This window comes from Bufo bufo, chromosome 11 (genome assembly GCF_905171765.1).
Source record: "Bufo bufo chromosome 11, aBufBuf1.1, whole genome shotgun sequence".
Taxonomy (NCBI): domain Eukaryota; kingdom Metazoa; phylum Chordata; class Amphibia; order Anura; family Bufonidae; genus Bufo; species Bufo bufo.
Genome location: NC_053399.1, coordinates 49,132,972 through 49,152,192, shown reverse-complemented (window position 1 = coordinate 49,152,192; position 19,221 = coordinate 49,132,972). Strand labels below are relative to the sequence as shown.

The 19,221-nt window shown below is 43.0% G+C and overlaps 1 protein-coding gene across 1 annotated transcript in view; it reads left to right on the top strand.

Moving 5' to 3' along the window:
* The window catches only part of RYR3 (ryanodine receptor 3), a 734,312-nt gene that overhangs the window by 340,342 nt on the left and 374,749 nt on the right, over positions 1-19,221 (top strand). Inside the window, exons 43-48 of the mRNA XM_040412592.1 lie at positions 1,327-1,462; positions 8,533-8,713; positions 8,973-9,081; positions 12,952-13,072; positions 13,960-14,129; positions 17,990-18,210. Coding sequence (XP_040268526.1) covers positions 1,327-1,462; positions 8,533-8,713; positions 8,973-9,081; positions 12,952-13,072; positions 13,960-14,129; positions 17,990-18,210 — 938 coding nt within the window. The remainder of the gene's footprint in view (positions 1-1,326; positions 1,463-8,532; positions 8,714-8,972; positions 9,082-12,951; positions 13,073-13,959; positions 14,130-17,989; positions 18,211-19,221) is intronic.

Below are 19,221 nucleotides of genomic sequence, written 5' to 3'. Positions count from 1 at the left end.
GTTCAGGAGGACAGGGAAGGACCCCAGAGGTCCCCCCAAGACCAGACACAACCCCTTTAAAGGTCTGGTTTTAGGTTTATAATAATGCTTATCGACTGTAGAAATGAACAGTTCTAAAACATTCTAATATACAGTACTTTGCTTTAATGCCTCACCATCTGCAAGGTATTAGATTACAGTGAACGAGTACAGTTATTGATGAGGCGCGGCTGAGAAGGTAGACTTCACATTAGTAATCATTGGCAGGTTCAGGAGACAAAAGAGTAAGATAGGACTTTAGCTTTGGTGTGGACTTTGAATCGGTGGTGCCGCCCCAGTAGAAAAAGATTGAGGAGATATAGTTTTCATGCAGAGGCTTAAAACGTGCACGTAGCTAGTCCTGTCCTTAACCGAGAAGTGGATACAACTGCAGTCTAGGGAAGGGGTCAGCAACCTCCAGCTATTATAAAACTACAACTCCCAGCATGCACACCTGTTCAATTGTTCTCTGAACTCTGTAAAGCAGGCATGCTCAACCTGCGGCCCTCCAGCTGTTGCAAAACTACAACTCCCATCATTCCCTGACAGCCTACAGCTATCATCCTACAGAAGGGCATTGTGGGAGTTGTAGTTTTACAACAGCTGGAGACCCGCAGGTTGAGCATCCCTGCTCTAAAGTGAATGGCGCCTGCAGGGAAACGTAGTTTGACAACAGCTGGAGTCCCAGAGGTTTCTGACCCTAGGTCTATATGCATTATATACATTGCAGCAGCTGCACAGACCTCTCTGCTAGTTTGCTACAATGTAGCAGCCTGCAGATCATGCATTTTGACTTAGAGAACATTATGTAGATTGCATACAATTGTATCCACTTTTCAGATGAGAGCTAGAATAGGGATGTGCACATTTTTAGCCTCTGCATGTAAACGAGTCTTCTCATACTCTGACAGCATACTAATATCTTGAACATGGTGAGGAATTGAAGAAACCCTGCACTCCAGAATTTTGGCTTCAAAAAGCCATACATTTGGCACAAATTACTGCAAAGCAGACTCCTTTAAAACAGATGTTTGGAAACATGGAGCCTCCATGAGTGAAGGCTGGCGCCCTGTTGGTTGGTTTCTGACAGGTCACACATCTAAACATGCTTCCCTCTAAAGCCTTAAGTTTGGAGTCTTTCACACTTTGAAACCTGTCATCAGCTTGAGTTGATCCAGGCATCTGAACAGAGGGATGTGATTTGGAAGGAAAACAACTCCAGAGCTTTATTGTCATTCAGTTTAGTCCTCTTCACGCTACAGCTGACTTGTTGGTACCTACTTTAGAGATTTGTCTGCTTTTCCACAGGTTGTGACATACTTGGCAGGTTGTGGGCTGCAGAGTTGTCCAATGTTAATTGCCAAAGGATACCCAGACATTGGATGGAATCCCATTGAGGGCGAACGCTACCTCTCATTCCTGCGGTTTGCAGTCTTTGTGAACTGTAAGTATAGATGCCAGACTTCTTATACTGTGGAGAACGTTATTAGGAGTAATGGGCATTTTTTCCCCAAAAGTTTAAAAATATTAAACAAGGCATGTACAGAACAATAATATGAAAATATAATGCATTAATAATAATTGTATTAAAAAAATCAATCTGGCACCTTATATTCTTTTTTTTTTTTACAATGCTTATACAATACATAGGGTCTAGGTGATACCCTGTGTGGTACCTTCTGTTGGCCCCCTCCTCCATAGGGGGTCTGGGCATACAGTGAATGAATATCTATACTATACAGTATACGAATAATACATATAGTGTCATATAGTGGCGTCACACTGGACTGCTAAAGCCTGCCCTGAGCATATAGATCACCAAGATAGATGTGAGTACTGTAAACGTCAGCCTCATATAAGGGATTAACACAATATAAAAGGAAAAGAAAGGGTATAGAATATATTGGACCATGACTTTCTGGATTCACTCAGATCTGGCAGTGAATTGCATACCATAAGTTTTTATCTGAAATAGTGAGGTATGCTAGTGGACTTCCAGTGGTGCTGTCCCTCAACACTATGTCAAAAAGACTGTAAATGATACAAGACTACATGATGTGTCCTTATGTCATTTGGACAACTCCAGCATTCATGTTCAAGGTCATGGGTGAACCTGTCAAGTGATTTCTGCTGCCCAAGTTATTTACATTTTTTGTTTAATGCCATGTACAGAAGAGTGGAAATACAAGTTCTACTCACTGCTCTGAGACCAGGAGAAGACAGAGGGAGGGAAGCTGAGCTCTGTGATATGTAGGCATAGGTTTATGTGTCTGAGGGGCTCTTTTTGATGCCCATTGGAAAATATAATTTGCAGTGATTGCTTATTGTAATTATTATAGTCATAGACCAAATGTAATAGAGATTTTATACAATGTTCTATGTTTTTTATGCTATATTTAGTGACTATACATATTAAAAAAAATGCCTTCCTTCTGCTTTCCTGGTTTAGTGATAATCCTAAATTTCATCTCAAGGCTTGTTTAAAAGGTTGAACAATGATTTATAGGCTAGGTAGGTTTCTTATATATGGTGGTTTGGAAGGGAGCTAGTTTCACCCTAGCACTTTTAGATGTGGCAGGCTGTTTCCGCATGGAATAGCTTGCTGGATCTCTCTGCATTCTGGCATTACCGGAAACTACCTCGTTGCATAATTGGTACCTGCGGAGATCCGGACGCAACCCAGCAAATATGCTGAGAATAGGCCAGACGAAAACCACTGTTTGCCACGTTGCGCCCAGATCTTTGCCAGTACCCATTATAGCGAATCGGGCAAGTATGTGTCAGGTAGCGTCCGGCAGTGCCGGATCTAGACCTCTCCAGCAGGCAGCATAGCCTGTTGGAGATGCCCGAGATAATGCTAGCATCAAACTTGCCTAATTTGATTGCCTTGTGCTCTTGCCATTTTAGTGTTGTTTTTGTTGTTGTTATGTGGTATCTTTTCACAAGTAGTATGTTTTGAGCACCTGTGGTTTTTATGGTTTTTTAGTTTTGTTTTTGCCAGCCATGTGTTTTCTACATGGAATGATGTATCCCTGCTGTTGTTACTTGTTCTGTAAATCAGTATGAAAAAAACATTAAAAACACCCTGAGAAAGCACCATAAACATACATATGCTGTCATAAAAAAAAATAAAAAAACGCTGTTGACCATAAAAAATCAGCTCAAGTGAAGCAAATTACGACTGAAAAGAACATGCTTAGAATGCATGTAATAATTCACATAGACTTCCAGCAAACACCTCACGTATTTTGCGCCCCCCCCCCCCCAAAAAAAAGCTAAAAAGAACGCCTAAAAAAGACTGTGGTTTCACCCACTGAATGAGTTAACACTCATTTCTCATGTGATTAGCCTCACCTATACCCAGGCCAGTTATCAGAAATGAGCATCTGTACCTGATAATCAGCCCAATAATCAGCTTGTTAAGCAGCGGAAGCACAAGGCTCCCTTTCAAGATCTACAGTGTCTGTAGATGTTATGTACACGTGTCAGTGTTCCAACCTGGATATCCATGGATCCCAGACGCGATGTGGTCCGAAGCAGTGCAAAAGGGGTATGTGAACTTGGATGGTGGATGAGTAGAATAAACGGAGTCCAGACTTTGTAGTAACATTGAACATTTGCTTTTACTTGGCATACATTGGTAATCCAAACAGCTTCCAAACGATATCCTGGTCATCAGCAGGTTTTTGCTTAACTTGGCAGGCAAATACTTCTCTGCAACAATCTCAGCCCTGCTATGCGGTAGCTCTCTCAGCCTGGGCACACGCTAATCAAGCCTGCTGGCCGGCGAATACTAATGAAGCGCTTCCATTTTGGAAGCGCTCATTAGTACCGGAGGACCAGGAAGCGGTGAACGCTGTACTTACTGCTTCCTGGTCCTCGGCTGTGCAGGGCTGCGCACAGCGTGAGGCGCTTTGTGACGTCACGCTGTGCGCGCAAGTTCGGAGCACAGCTGACAGCAGGAGGAAGAGGATCGTGGGTGGTGAGGAGCGACTGCCTCATAAAAAATGAGGCTGCTGGGGGCATAATGGAGGCTAATGAGGCATAATGGGGGCTAATGAGGCATAATGGGGGCTAATAAGGAATAATGGGGGCTAATGAGAAGCATAATGGGGTCTAATGAGGGATAAGGGCTGATAATGGGGGCTAATGAGGCATAAGGGCTGATAATGGGGGCTAATGAGGGATAATAGCATAAAGGCTATATATATATATATATATATATATATATATATATATTACATACGCAGTGTGTGTGCTTGTGCTTTAGGGTGCACACCCTAATGCAATAGGCTGCGCACGCCTATGAGAGTACTTCAGGCTAGCCAGCACACAACCTCTCCCTAAGGAGGGTAGACTAGACACAACTTGTCCCCAAGGAGGGGAAGGCTGAACTGCCACTAACCTCTCCCTAACACAGAACTCCTCCCTCTAGCTACAGTGGGCAGGAAGTGAAACAAGGAGGTTCCTCTCCAGATAAACTAATACTGCCAATATTGCCACCATCTGCTGTAGACCAGGTTATTACACTTGAGCATAACAGTTTCAGGAATAAATATGCACATTATCAGGCGATGACATAAAATACATAAGATGTTATACATTAGCACATAGAAGATGGTAGCAAGGTGCCAAAAGAAGTGGTAATGGAACTCCGGGTGATTACAATATCACACTGAAAAACATCACTAAATTCATCCATATAAATGCAAAAGAATGTAAAATGTAAAAGCAAAACATTACCAATGCTTTCAGAGATGTTCCCCTTTGCCAAAAGTGTTACAGGCAAAAACACACAATGCCATGGCATTTTACATGGTTTTGCATTCAACGTAAAAGTAACACGGGTCAGAATGCACCTTAAATGATATATCGTAATTCACCATAGTTTCATATGATTCACCCAGTGATGAACTAGGTCAAATATTGCATGGTGAAAACCGGTACAGAGTCGAAATTGAAAAAAAAAACATGGGGAAGATGTATATGAGCTAAGCAACTAAATATGCATAACTGGTAAAAAAAAAAACATTAATTCTCTGCTTTTGAAAAAGGTAATAAGCTGGTCATAGGTTGTCCCGCTGTGAAGACCCCTAAATGGTAGTAGGGTGTCAAACTCCCTGCAGGGGCTAAAAAATGAAACCAATGGGCTATCTGTGCAATGAATGTCTCTACATCCTGCGCTGTCACGTGATACAGATACACAAATTACTACTACTGTGAAGGCAAGTGTAAGGGGCACACTGCAGCTGCCAATATAATAGGGTCCTGTGGCTGGAACTGTTATGGGGACATTAGTCCCCAATTTTTCAGGGTTAGCTATTTAAGGTGACAAAGTTGTTGTCCATTAATAGTCATCTATGCCAAAAATAAAGATTTATTCTAAGCAGTTCTCTTATTCTAAGCTTCCGAATTTATTACTCAACTGGCCTGAATATGCTTATTAAAAAAATAAAAAAATCTGTTTATCATATCCGGATCTTTAAACATGTCTCATGGTTATCTAAACAATGTGTTCCTGCAGGTTAAATATTTCCCATTCACCTTTCAGACAAGCGCCAGAATGAAACACAAAAGCCCAGCTGGCCTTTAAATGACAAAATATGGAGAATAAATCCTAATATTAATTGATTTAGTTAGAGAAAAGCTTGTTTGGGAACAGCAAACAAGAGATGTTAATGTATTCAGAGGTGACATTCACGAAATAATGTCATCCACTTCATTATAATGAACATGTGCTGTGACCATTAATTATTGGTCATTTTTAATAGAGAAAAAAACAAAGCACAAATATGTATTTTATTCAATATGTACATAAAGATCACTAAAATTACCTGGAAATTATAAGCTACTGCTTTCCCTTGTGGTGTCTTTCAACGTTCTTTGTAGACTCTGTAACCTGTGACCAACAGACACTATTAAGGTAGGTTCACACAAGGTAGGAGTTTTTGTAGGATGTTTTGAAGCAGATTTTCCTGCAGGTTTTTCAGTCAAAGTCAGAAGTAGATTCAAAGAAAATTGGAAATATAAAGAAAAGAATTTCCTGCTGGATCCACTTCTAGCTTTGGCTAAAAAAACTGCCCCAAACCGTCCTCCAAAAAACTGGGTGAACCTAACCTGCAGTGCCAAGTAGAGGCAGCAATCCAGATTTCCACAGATCCTAAAGAGTAATAAACCCCAGAAACACCTGTATCCTTCTGCCCAGTGGTATATCTAGTGCAATCGCGAGGTTTGGAGTGGCCCTAACGCTATGCTCAGTCCCCCAGATCCCAGATCGAGGTGTCACCACGTCTTGCTACTCTCCGGAAGAGATGGTGAGGCGTTGTGCATCCCAATGGGAAATAAGAGAGTCCAGAGAGTCAGGATCTGCAATTAACCAGCGTGCATCTTTTTTAAAATTATTATTACATATTTTTTTCTTTATTTGAAACATCAGCTAAAGTGTACAAGTATGGATAATAAAAGAAAGCAGATGTCACAGTGTCATATTGTATACATACAGTACATAGCCGTGAAAAACCTGAATAAACAAAGACAGGAGGTAGATTACTAAGCCAATGCAAGTAGGGCACTTAGGAAGTACTAAGCCAGGGGACTTTAGAGATTGAGCTTCTTAAGGCTATTATTGGGAAGGAGAGGCCGGACCTGTGTTTGGTCAGAACTTTCTATACTCGGCCCATTTTTGCCAATGTGATCTGAACTGACGATCTTCCCAGGCGGCTATTTCTTCAAATCTATATAACTGATCTACTTTACTTGTCCATTGGGACATTGAGGGGAGTTCAGAGGACAGCCAAAATCGGGGAATTAGTAAGCGAGCTGCACTCAATAGCGACCTAAAAAGAGGTGGAAGAGATCCTGTTTCAATCTCAGGAGGGATGCCTAGCAAGGCGAGTTGTGGTGTCATTTTGAGTTTAAGGTTGCAGATGCTATTAGCATTGCTAAAGATCTCCGTCCACCAGGATTGTATGGAGGGGCAGGTCCACCAGATGTGGAAAAAAGTGCCTCTTTCGGCTAGACATCTCCAACAGGAATCTGAGTTGTTTGGGTTATAGAGACACGTTAGCTCTTGGGTCTTGTACCAAGGGGTTAGGATTTTATAGCCATTCTCCTGTGTTCACACACATCTTGATGACTTATGGGGTGTGATAAGGAGTTGTGATAAGCTTTTATGGATGAAAGAGGTCCCCAACCAGCGTGCATCTTAACTGGAGAAACTCAAGTGCAAAACAGTACAAGCAAGGCAATGAGCTGGCTTCTCCAATCTCCATCCTGGCAAAAGAAGGTTCTGGGCTGATGGCCTAGTTGCATCTCAGCCTTATTCAAGTCAATGGGGCTGATCTACAATACCAAGCACTGCCACTATACAATATACAGCACTGTCCATGAAGAGATTCCGGAAGCCTGCATCGCTCACCAGAGCTCCGCAGCGGCTCCTTAAAACAGCTGATCGGTGGGGATGCCGAAACTCGGACCCCCGCTGATGTGATAATGATGATCTATCATGAGGATGTCATCATGATCTTTTCCAGGATAACCCCCTTAAACAGAAAGTACAGATTTATAAGCCCTACCTATATCAAGGAATACTGCAATGCATAGCACATCTAAAAATAATAATAAGCCCATATCAACATACAGTATTTATATAGATTCACATACATGTCAGGGGTTCCCATATGAGCCTCCATCACAGATTATGTAAAAAGAAGCCAGAACAAATCGTGTCATGAACAAAAATGACTGTTGCATGATGGTAGAAAAATTATAATCCAGTAAAGCAGCATTTTCCAGTTAGTGCCTTGGGATCCATATTTTGGGTCACCTCCTGATCATTCTTTAGCTGTCGCAGATTCAGATACGATCGTGCACTAGGAATGCCATTACATTGCTAACATATATTTTATTGTCAGTATAAAGTATATATAGGGTTTCATCAAAACAGCTTCTTTTTAAATGAATGCCAGCCCTGCGATGATCAGCATGGGTCTGGCTTCTGAAAATCCAAGAAAACAACTAATATCATGGGGGTGGACTGCAGCTAGTCGCACATTTCTCTTATAACCACCACAACCTTGTTAACAACCCCCTGACGTCCTTATGGACAGTGGAATGACACAAGCCATTGGACAGATGAGTTATTTTTTTTCTCAATTTCATATTGAGGCCTAATGCAAACGGTTATGTACAGACCAAGCTAAGAGTGGGGACCTGTAGAGAATTGTTGAGCAGACAGTATACTTTGTGTAGAGGTTTCATTCTTCATTCTTGTAATGAAATGTATCACAGTAGATCTGTGTCCTCTTTACTTCTATGATTAAGATGCTTTGCTTGACAGAACTCAGTGATCACATTCATTGTGCCTGCTCTACATATCCGCCTTCCAATTATCTTCAGATGTCTGAATGCGTCACGCTCGGGGACCTAAACCTGCACTTGGGTTCTTCTCATGTTGTGTCCTCAGAGACTTCAGTAAGGTAACCAGGGCTGCCTTTTGTTTCCCTTGTTTTCCAGGCGAGAGTGTTGAAGAAAACGCCAGTGTGGTGGTGAAGCTTCTCATCCGACGCCCAGAGTGTTTTGGACCTTCCCTGAGAGGAGAGGGGGGAAATGGTTTGCTGGCGGCAATGCAGGAGGCTATTAACATCTCTGAAAACCCAGCTCTGGACCTGCCTTCTCAGGGGTATCAGAGGGAAGTGTAAGTATTTTCCCAAAAGAAAGACATAAGGTAGAAAATAGGGTGGTCTGGAATAGGTAGCTTATGAACCTGTTGTTTTAGAGAGTATTACATGGAAAGTTACTTTAAAACAAGTTATTTGTAAAACTTAATTGTAAATTTGAAAATGTCTTTAGCTTGATATGTGGAGACAAGAAAATCCAGATTTCTTTTAAACAGGATATCTAATACTATGTGCCTGAAATTACAAACGGTAATTCTGCTTTGTGTATTCATTTAGGGTCGAGGAAGATGAAGAAGAAGAAGAGATTGTACACATGGGAAATGCTATAATGTCCTTTTATTCTGCCCTGATTGACCTTCTGGGACGCTGTGCACCAGAACCACATGTATGTGACCCTTATGAAAATGCAGAAACATCATTTAGAAGCAAATTAGTGGCATTCAAATCCTGCAGTAATGTGCCTTAATCCAGCATGAATCGACCACAACAAATCTGCATTATATTTAAGCCAAATTGTTTGATAGACCCAGAGAAGAAAATGCAGGCTACTTTCCAAGAGCATTTCTATTTTCTTATGCACAAAAGATAGGAGTTTTATCTCCCACTGGTCCTGAGTCTCAGCCTGTATTGTATTCCAGAGCGGCATTCACATTTCAGCAGATAGCCATTGGAAACAACCAGCTTGTCACCAGACATAAAAGGCTCTCATAACGCACTTGGACAGGTGTTTCTACAGTTTCATCATACTACACTTAACCAGAACATGCCCTGTGCAAACAGTGCTGGAAGATTTCGGCTCTGAAGCCTACAGAGTGGAATACAGCTCTAGAATATAATTTGGCTATAACTTAAAGGAAGTCAGTCACTACTATTATGGACTGTTATCTGCAATACTACATGGGAAGCCCAGATTGTTACTTTTTACTTTCCTACTGCCCCCCGTTTCCCTGCTGTGAGCGATGCTGGAATGCACAGTCCTGACTGCTGAGCTCTCGTTCAGGAGACCTCTCCATTCTACGTGCAAACGTCCAGACACTGTATTTCAGTGGAGCTTTGAGCTTTGACCACTGAGTTGGGAAATGGGAGGGAGAAGGAAAATAAAAACTACCGATCTGGACTACTCATGTATTACTGTGGATGCTAGTCCAGAATCATAATGAGAGGTCCCCTTTAAGAGCAGTACAAGATGCTGCATATTTTGTGCTCACCCTACTGTACATGTAAACTAAATGTTGTACAAAGTTGAACTTGCACTGCACTTTGAAGGCCCATGCACACGAACATGATTTTTGTCTGCATCCGATCGGCATTTTTTTGCTGGTCAGATGCGGACCCATTCACTTCAACGGGGCTGCAAAACATGCGGACAGCACACCGTGTGCTGTCGGCATCCATATGTCTGTTCCGCGGCCCCCAAAAAATAGAACAAGTCCTGTCCTTGTCCATTTTACGGGCAAGAATAGAACAGTTCTATAGAGGGCAGAACATTCCGTCAAGAAAAATGCAGAACGCACACAGCAGGGATTCGTGTGCAAAAACACCAATGGTCGTGTGCATGAGCCCTAAAGTACATCTCTGTGATTATACAAAAAAAATTTCCCCAGAAACGAGAGCGCTCTTAGGGCTCATGCACACGAACGTGTGCTGCCCGTTGCCACATTGCGGACCGCATTTGCGGATCCGCAATACACGGGCACTGTTCCCTGTGCATTCCGTATCACGGATGCGGACCCATTCACTTCAATGGATCCGCAAATCCGGAGATGCGGAACGGTGCGGAATGGGGCACTACAGAGTGCTTCCTTGGGGTTCTGTTCCGTACTTCTGTTCCGCAAAAAGATAGAACTTGCTCTATCTTTTTGCGGAACGGACGAATGCAGATCCATTCAAGTTGAATGGGTCTGGAGTCATGCCGGCGGCTGTATGGAGGTTGCCCTCCACCTATGGCCATGTGAATGAGCTCTTAGGCATAGAAAAAGGTCTAAATGTAAGACAGCTCGAAAGCCTAAATTTGGCATATTTCAGGCGCAGATTGCGGTGCAACAGCTAGTTGCGCTGCAATCTGCGACTTCTCCACGCTCACACCAGGTCTAAAATTGTGGGCGTGGTTGGGTTTACCATTTTCTATGCCTGTTTTAGGGCTCATGCACACGAACGTGTGCTGCCTGCTGCCATATTGCGGATCCGCAATACACGGGCACCGTTCCGTGTGCATTCCACATCACGGATGCAGACCCATTCACTTCAATGGGTCCGCAAATCCGGAGGTGCAGAACAGAAGAACGGAACAGAACACTACAGAAGCACTTGCTCTATCTTTTTGCAGAACGGATGGATCGCAGACCCATTCAAGTGAATGGGTCCGCGATCCCCATGCAGCTGGGCCACGGTCGGTGCCCGTGCATTGCAGACCGCAATTTGCGGTCGTGTGAACAAGCCCTTATAGTAACATAGTAACATAGTTTGTAAGGCCGAAAAAGACATTTGTCCATCCAGTTCATTTGTCCATCCTGCAAGTTCATCCAGAGGAAGGCAAAAAATAAACTGTTAGGTAGAAGCCAATTTTCCTTATTTTAGGGTTAAAATGACTCCAATCAGGCAATCAGAATGACTTCCTGGGTCAATGACCTTTCTCCAGAAATCTAATAACTATAACCTGTAATATTATTACCCTCCAGACGCAGAGGATGTCCCCTTGTCACAGTCCTGGAGATAAATAGATGATGGGAGAGATCTTTGTACTGACCCCTGATATATTTATACATAGTTATTAAATCTCCCCTCTTGCCAATGGCCATTGTCTTGTATTGCAACTCCAGTAATCAGGGCCGGTGCAAGGATTTTTGCCAACACAAGCGAAGCTACATTTTGGTGCCCCCCCTCGCAGCTTATCTGGCCCTGGTCCCGTCTGCAGCAGCTGGCTTCTCTCTGCTTCAGACAATCGCTGGTTTGAGGACCGTATTTTTCTCCCTCTAAGACGCATCGGCCCATAAGACGCACCTAGGTTTTAGAGGAGGATAATAAGAAAAAAAAATTTTCCATTGCACCTCAGGTCAGACCAGCAATCGGACCCCCAATGTAAATCAGACCTCAGATCAGCCCCCATGTCAGCCATCATGCCCGCCATCAATCATGCCCCCCATGTCAGCCATCATGCCCCCCATGTCAGCCATCATGCCCCCCATGTCAGCCATCATGCCCCCCATGTCAGCCATCATGCCCCCAATGTCAGCCATCATGCCCCCAATGTCAGCCATCATGCCCCCCATGTCAGCCATCATGCCCCCCATGTCAGCCATCATGCCCCCCATGTCAGCCATCATGCCCCCCATGTCAGCCATCATGCCCCCCATGTCAGCCATCATGCCCCCCATGTCAGCCATCATGCCCCCCATGTCAGCCATCATGCCCCCCATGTCAGCCATCATGCCCCCCTATGTCAGCCATCAGCCGCCGCTCCTCACCACCAGCGCTCTCTCTCTCTTCTTCCTGGTTCTCGGCTGTCAGCTGTGAAGGCTGCGCACAGCGAGGTCACATGGTGCGCAGCTCTGCGAAGCAGACAGCCGAGCGGAGGTCCAGGAAGCGGTGAGTACAGATCCTTCCGCTTCCCGGTCCTCCGGTACTAATAAAGCGCTTCCAAAATAGAAGCACTTCATAAGTATTCGCCCCATAAGACCCAGGGGCGAAAAATACGGGGTATTAAAAAAGAAAAAATATTTTTTTTTCCACCCATCCCCCCCCCCCCCCCCCTGTCTCTGCGCCCTAAGGTCTGCCTTATTATAGCGCCGACCCTGCCAGTAATGCAATACCAGAAACGGTTCATGGACAGGATGGCAAGACTTATGGGGAAAAAAGAAATATCTGTGTCTCTGATCCCATTGAACCTCTTTATATTTTATGTTGGTGAAGAGTTTAAAATGAATAAAGTGCTTTTATACTAATGCAATGTCTCAATGTGCACATTAAGGTAATTCAGTGGCTTTAGCCTGTTCTTTATTAAACTACAAGTAAAAAGTCCTAGTTAGTGATAATTGATCTTATGACTAGCTGTCGTCTTTTACATTTAGCTGGCAGTTCTGCTATGAATACAAGTAGGGGGCATGAACCGTCTACTTTGTAGCATGCAGACAAAATACATTTGCAGTATCACGAACTGCAATTACCATTTCCTTTAATGGATGCTTAATTATAAATGTGTGTGATGAAAGCACCTGTGTACGGTATGTTAAGTGCTGAATTCCTGTTGTGTCTGTAGCTGATCCAAGCTGGTAAAGGTGAAGCTATACGAATTCGCTCCATCCTCCGATCCTTGGTGCCCACAGAAGATCTTGTTGGGATTATTAGCATCCCATTAAAACTGCCCGCATTTAACAAAGGTAAGATCTCCCAGGACCTGATCTGGATGTATTATAGCCAGATGAGCAAATGACATATATTTCAGTGCCAAAATCGGATCAGATCCAGTAGAACGAATGATGGAAACAGGATCTAATCCAGGTTTTATCAAATATTTCTCGTTCATTGTGAATGAAGCTTTATACAGAGGTAGTAATAACACACTGAACCAAGGTTATTCAGTAAATTCGCCTGCAGACCTACGGAAAACCAATGAGTGTACATTTAGAAACATGGCTTTGCTGCATTTCTCTCATATATGTTTATGTACATGTCATTTAGCAACCAGTCACCTGTTATTAATGAAGTTATCTCATTGTATCTCCAGGAAGAATAGAATTATTTAGATCAGTATTTTTAAGCCAAAGTCAGACGTAAAACCTAATCACAGAAAAAGTACAGTATAATGGAAATTACTGCCATAAATACACAAGATTGTATGAGACATAATTGTAAATTAAAGAGGTATTCCGGTTGTGACGTAGGATAGGGGATAATTATTAGATCGGTGCGGATCCTACCACTGGGACCCACACTGATCACGTCAGGGACCCCAAAATAAACAGAGCAGCAGGTTGAGCATGCCCACTGCTGCTCCATTCATCTCTAGGGTGGTTCCATAGACAGACGAGTGCAGTGCTTGGCTAACTTTCATGCAGGATGCGGTAAACAAAAATGCTCTCCCAAACGGAAACCTAACGGATTCCTTTATAGTTAATGGGATCTGTTAGGCTCTGTTCCTGTCAGTTATATGATAAATCTGCCACTGCCATTATTTTCATTCTTCTGCTCCTATAAGAAGAATGGGGAAAAAAAGTGCCGATGTGGAAGAGCCCTAAAAGAATTTGTATTTGACTTTTTTTTTCAGATGGCACAGTATTTGAACCGGATATGGCAGCCAGCTTCTGCCCTGATCACAAAGCCCCTATGGTACTTTTCCTGGACCGTGTCTATGGTATTAAGGACCAAAGCTTCCTCCTTCATTTACTGGAGGTGGCCTTCTTACCTGATCTGAGAGCATCAGCATCTCTCGACACAGTAAGTTTTATTGCAGCACACTCCAAAAAGTTTTTTTGAGCAAAGCAAAAACACTGTTATTCTTCTAGAGGTGGTCTGCTGTTATCCAGCAACATTGTGAAAAGAGCATGAAACTTACAGAAAATAGAGGAAAACTGAATTCTACTTATAGGAGTCAGCAGGGGGAGCTAGAACACTCCATATGTCCCTTAAACCAACCCTATCACAATGGCAATGTAGCGCAGAAGGAAGCTGAGCAGACTGATATACACAGTGCTGCCCATAATTATTCATACCCCTGGCAGATTTTGACTTAATGTTACTTTTATTCAGCCAGCAAGTAATTTTTTGATGGGAAATGACATAGGTGTCTCCCAAAAGATAATAAGACGATGTACAAGAGGCATTATTGTGGGGGAAAACATTTCTCAGCTTTTATTTACATTTTTCACCTGTTGAGTTGATTAAAACAGCTGTTCCCAATTAATCGGGGTAATTAGGAGGCTTTAGAACAGCTTGGACTTTTCGGAATGGTATAGAACTTTAGATTTTCCCACAGACTGTGACAGTTTGTGAAGGGTATGAATAATTTTGGACTGGACACTTTTTGCTCAAATGTAATTAAAAGCTGAGAAATGTTTTTTTCCACAATAATGCCTCTTGTACATAGTCTTATCTTTTTGGAGACACCTATGTCATTTCCCGTCAAATATTTACTTACTGGTTGAATAAAAGTAACTTTAAGTCAAAATCTGCCTGGGGTATGAATAGTTATGGGCAGCACTGTAGGTTTGATAGAAAAGTTCAATTACATCTTGTTACTTATTCATTTTAATCTCTGCTCATTCTAAGCTTAAGAGTTCAGTGTATGGTCCTAATCAGCCAGTGACTGCCTTTTCTGTAAATGTGTGCATACCGGGAGCTGTCCATCACTAAGTAGGACCACCCACTGGACTAAGCATGGAAACATGAGGGATCTAAATGGATGAAATTACAAGTTGTTCTTGAACTTAATCCACAAATGTATATAATAGTCTACTCAGCTCCTGCTGCTCTGTAACATGCTGCCTGCAGGTTGCATTGTATTTAATTTGACAGGTAAACTTAAATAATAGCGAGTTATTTTAAGGAAATAAAATTATGACAATAATTAACTGGAGTGAAGCTTTATCGTTTCCAGGAGAGTTTAAGTGCGGCTATAGAAAAAATGAAATAATGTTAGTTTAAAGGGAGTCTGTCGGCTACTTTGAGCGTTTTATTCCACTCATATGAAGATTTAGCACAGTTGCCCAACTTAAAGGGAACCTGTCATCAACTTTATGCTGATCTCACGGAGGGCAGCATAAAGTAGTGACAGAAATGCTGATGTCAGCGGTGTGTCACTCATGAGCTAAAAGTAAGAGGTTGCTGAGAACCAGCATCATAATCATTGCAGCCCAGGCCTTGTCAAATCTACATGAGAAGAGTCCTGGTTATTCCTAATCTCCTGCTCTCACCCATCTGCTGATGATTGGCAGTTCTCTCCTAGAGAGAAAGGGAGAAAACTAGGTAGAAGACGGTCAGTCATCAGCAGGACTTCATGAATAACCAGGACTCTTCTCAGGTGGCCCTGACTCTTTTCCAGGCCCAGTCTGCAATGATTGTGATGTTGGTTCTCGGCAACCACTTACTTTTAACTTCTAAATGACAGACCGCTGAAATCTACTCACCTGTCTCTACTTTTTTCTGCCGTTAGTATGGGCAACACAAAGTTGATGACAAGTTCCCTTTAAAAATACTACCTGTATTGTTTCTTTCACTTGTACATAAACAGAAAAAAACACTTTATAATGATATGCAGGGGCGACGTTATGACTGCAAGTGCCCTGGCCCCTCTCTGGTGTGCCCAGATAACCGCTCCCCTTGGATTCCTTTGGCCTGCCCTCCTCTCCTTATTCATTCTCCTGCTCTGGTTTAGTTCTCACACGAGCAGCGGTCACCACCAGGCCCGCGCATGTGCGCTATTAACACCATTGCCTCCTCTGCCCATAGTGGGCAGAGCAGTGTGCATGCGTGGGCCTGGCGGTGACCGGTGAGCGATAAAAAAGATCTAAACTGTCATATGAGCGATCTAAAATGCTCAAAGTAACTGACAGACTCCCTTTAAGAACTTTTACAACTTTATTAATTCTGCTGCTATGATGAAGTTGTAAATTGAAAGTGTATTTTGTGCTCGTGTGCATTTTTCCTAGTATTTTCGTCTTTTTTTAATTTGCTGGCGTGCTTTTGTTGTCTCTGTATTTTTGCTTGATTTAATGGATAAGAATCTAGCTTTATCCATGGGCTGTGTCTGGTATTGCAGATCAGTGGCATTCTCTTGAATAGGGATACGTTGTAATGCTAATCACAACCCATGGACAAGAGTTGCGCAGGTACTGAGAAAAAAGCAGACCTCCACAACAGCGCTACAAGAGAGAGAAATCTCCCCTGGCATAAAATCTGAATATAATATGAAGTCTATCTCCTTTCACCCCCTTACAAGATGTTGCAGTGGCAGCCATCTTCTGCTCACTTGTTCCCCCTAGTACCTAGTGGTGTGGACCTGCCGTTCACTGCTCCCTTTTCCCTGGCAGTCTGCCCTGTCCCTTCATGCAACTGTGGCCAGCTTTCTCTCAGGGCCTATCTTCCTCTACCCACAGGGTGCACATGCTCTCTCTGGATCTTTAAAGGGCCAGCACACACCCTAATTGTCACTAGTCAATGGCTGGCCACCTTGTGGTAACTTATGCATCTCCCCCTATGGGAAAGTGCCTGAGCAATAGGTTGTATAGCTTGCTGGTTCCCTGAAAATATCCTATAGTTTCATTTGTCTGCCCATTTACAGACTCTGCCTGGTTTCCAGATTTGAACCCTTGCTGCCTACTCTGACTTCGAACTGTTTATTGGACTGCATGTACTCTGTCTGCGCTGACTGATCCCTCAGTGGTCCATACCAGTGTCTTTTGACCCCTATTGGTCAGCAGTCAACCAAACAGATACTGCTCCAGGAGGCAGCAGCCTAGTTGTTCCCCTGCAGTGAAGTCCAGATCTCTGTACAGGAGTTAAAGGGTGAAAACTAGAGGACTGCCAGGATAACACCCTTAGGAGTAGCCCCAAGTCCAGTCTGTTTGGTTGTCACAGTGGTTTCACAGCCACTGCTGTAACCGTTTGCAGAGGCCATGGAGCGCACTGGCCCACCCAAGATAAAAGCTAACCATTTAGCATTGTCGCCAAGAGCAACTTCACCAGTATCTTAATACCATTTCAGACTTCCTGGATGCCTTGACCACTATTGCTCCTGTACCCACCTCAAGCTGCACTGTCTGCACAATAAGTGATAATAGATTTGCTTTAAAACTTTATTTAGTTGCTGTAACTTTGCCATTTTTTGTAAAAATCCCATATCCGAAAATTTAGGAGCAGAAGCTCAACTGTCTAGATGTCAGGAGATGTGTAATTCACTTCTTCAGTGTACCAAGAAATAGAGAAAATTCTGTGGGGCGGAAGAAGAGCTGCTTATTTTTATATCCAGGATGAAATTTAGAAAATGCAATTACCATCGATTCATAATTGTAAATTCCAGGAAAGTCCCTTTAACAGATTTTGCAGATTTTTGATTTGAGAAATGTTCTGGTGTAAACCCAGTGTCTAAGTTGCAGAATTGTCATAGTCCTTTTGTCCCAAATCTGCATTACTGTCTTTAGTCACCTACCTATCGTACTCTACAATGCATATTATCTATACTTGTATGTAGATTCATTTCAATGTACCTGTTAGTTTTTCTTAGCCTACACTCTCTATACCACTGTAACGGTATCTCTACTACTAATACTATGTCTTAAAGAAATTGCATCTTTTTACAGGCTTCCCTGAGTGTCACAGAGATGGCTCTTGCCTTGAATCGATATATTTGCTCAGCGGTACTCCCATTGCTCACCCGCTGTGCTCCTCTCTTTTCGGGCACCGAGCACTATGCAGCATTAATTGATTCTACCCTGCATACAATATATAGACTGTCCAAGGGGCGTTCTCTAACCAAAGCTCAGAGAGACACCATTGAAGAATGTCTGCTTTCAATATGCCAGTAAGATTAAAACATTTTCTATTTTTGAAGAATACCTTAAAAATATATTAAAAAAAGATGCATTTTTAAACACACAAGCATTTTATGGTTCTGCTAGACAGACTTATATGTTTGGACTGTTTGACTTCTGTTGTACACACAAGGTACTACGGGCAACGGGCAGCACACGTTCGTGTGAATGAGCCCTAAAACAGGCATAGAAAATTGCAAATCAGACGGGCCTGACGGCCTGTCCCCGACCACGCCACGGCCACAATTTTAGACCTGGCGTGAGCTGGGAGAACTCGTAGATTGTGGCGCAACTAGCTGTTGCACCACAATCTGTGCCTGAAATACGCCAAATCTAGGTGTATTTCAGATTGAAAAATGATCCCCATAGTATTATACCTTTTACTGCTTATGTCTACTATGTCTACCTGCCCTTCTATATAGTGAAAACTTGAAGAAATGGTGCAGTTTTGTGGATTGGTATGCGCACTTTCAAACTCCCAAACAATAACCTCTTTGATGTAGGTATTGTGCAGACATGAGAAGCAGTGGATGTCAAGGCTGCGTCCGTTGTTGTCATGGAGATCTGTGTCTTATGCGTATTTTTTATGTGTAAATAAAGTGAGATATAAGGTGATCCACCTAAGTATGGTACATAAGGGCAAGGTCTAGTCATTAAAGGGCTTCTGTCACCTGAAAAATGGGTATTAAGCTGGCTGACATTAGCGATGTGCTAATGTCAGCTGAACATAACTGTATCAGTGCCATCTCACCGCCTGCTGCCGTTATTGAGAAAAACGAACTATTATAATATGCTAATTAGCCTCTAGGAGCAGGGGGGGGGGGGCGTTGCACCTGCTCCTAGAGGCTCCGGTCTACCACCTCTGGCCACACTACATTGACAGGGGCAGGCATCGTTGGTCTCCTACCTCCTCCCCTGACTGCAGTGTAAATCTCGGCGCGAGATTTACACTGCAGTCAGGGCTGGAGGTAGGAGACCAACTATGCCTGCCCCTGTCAATG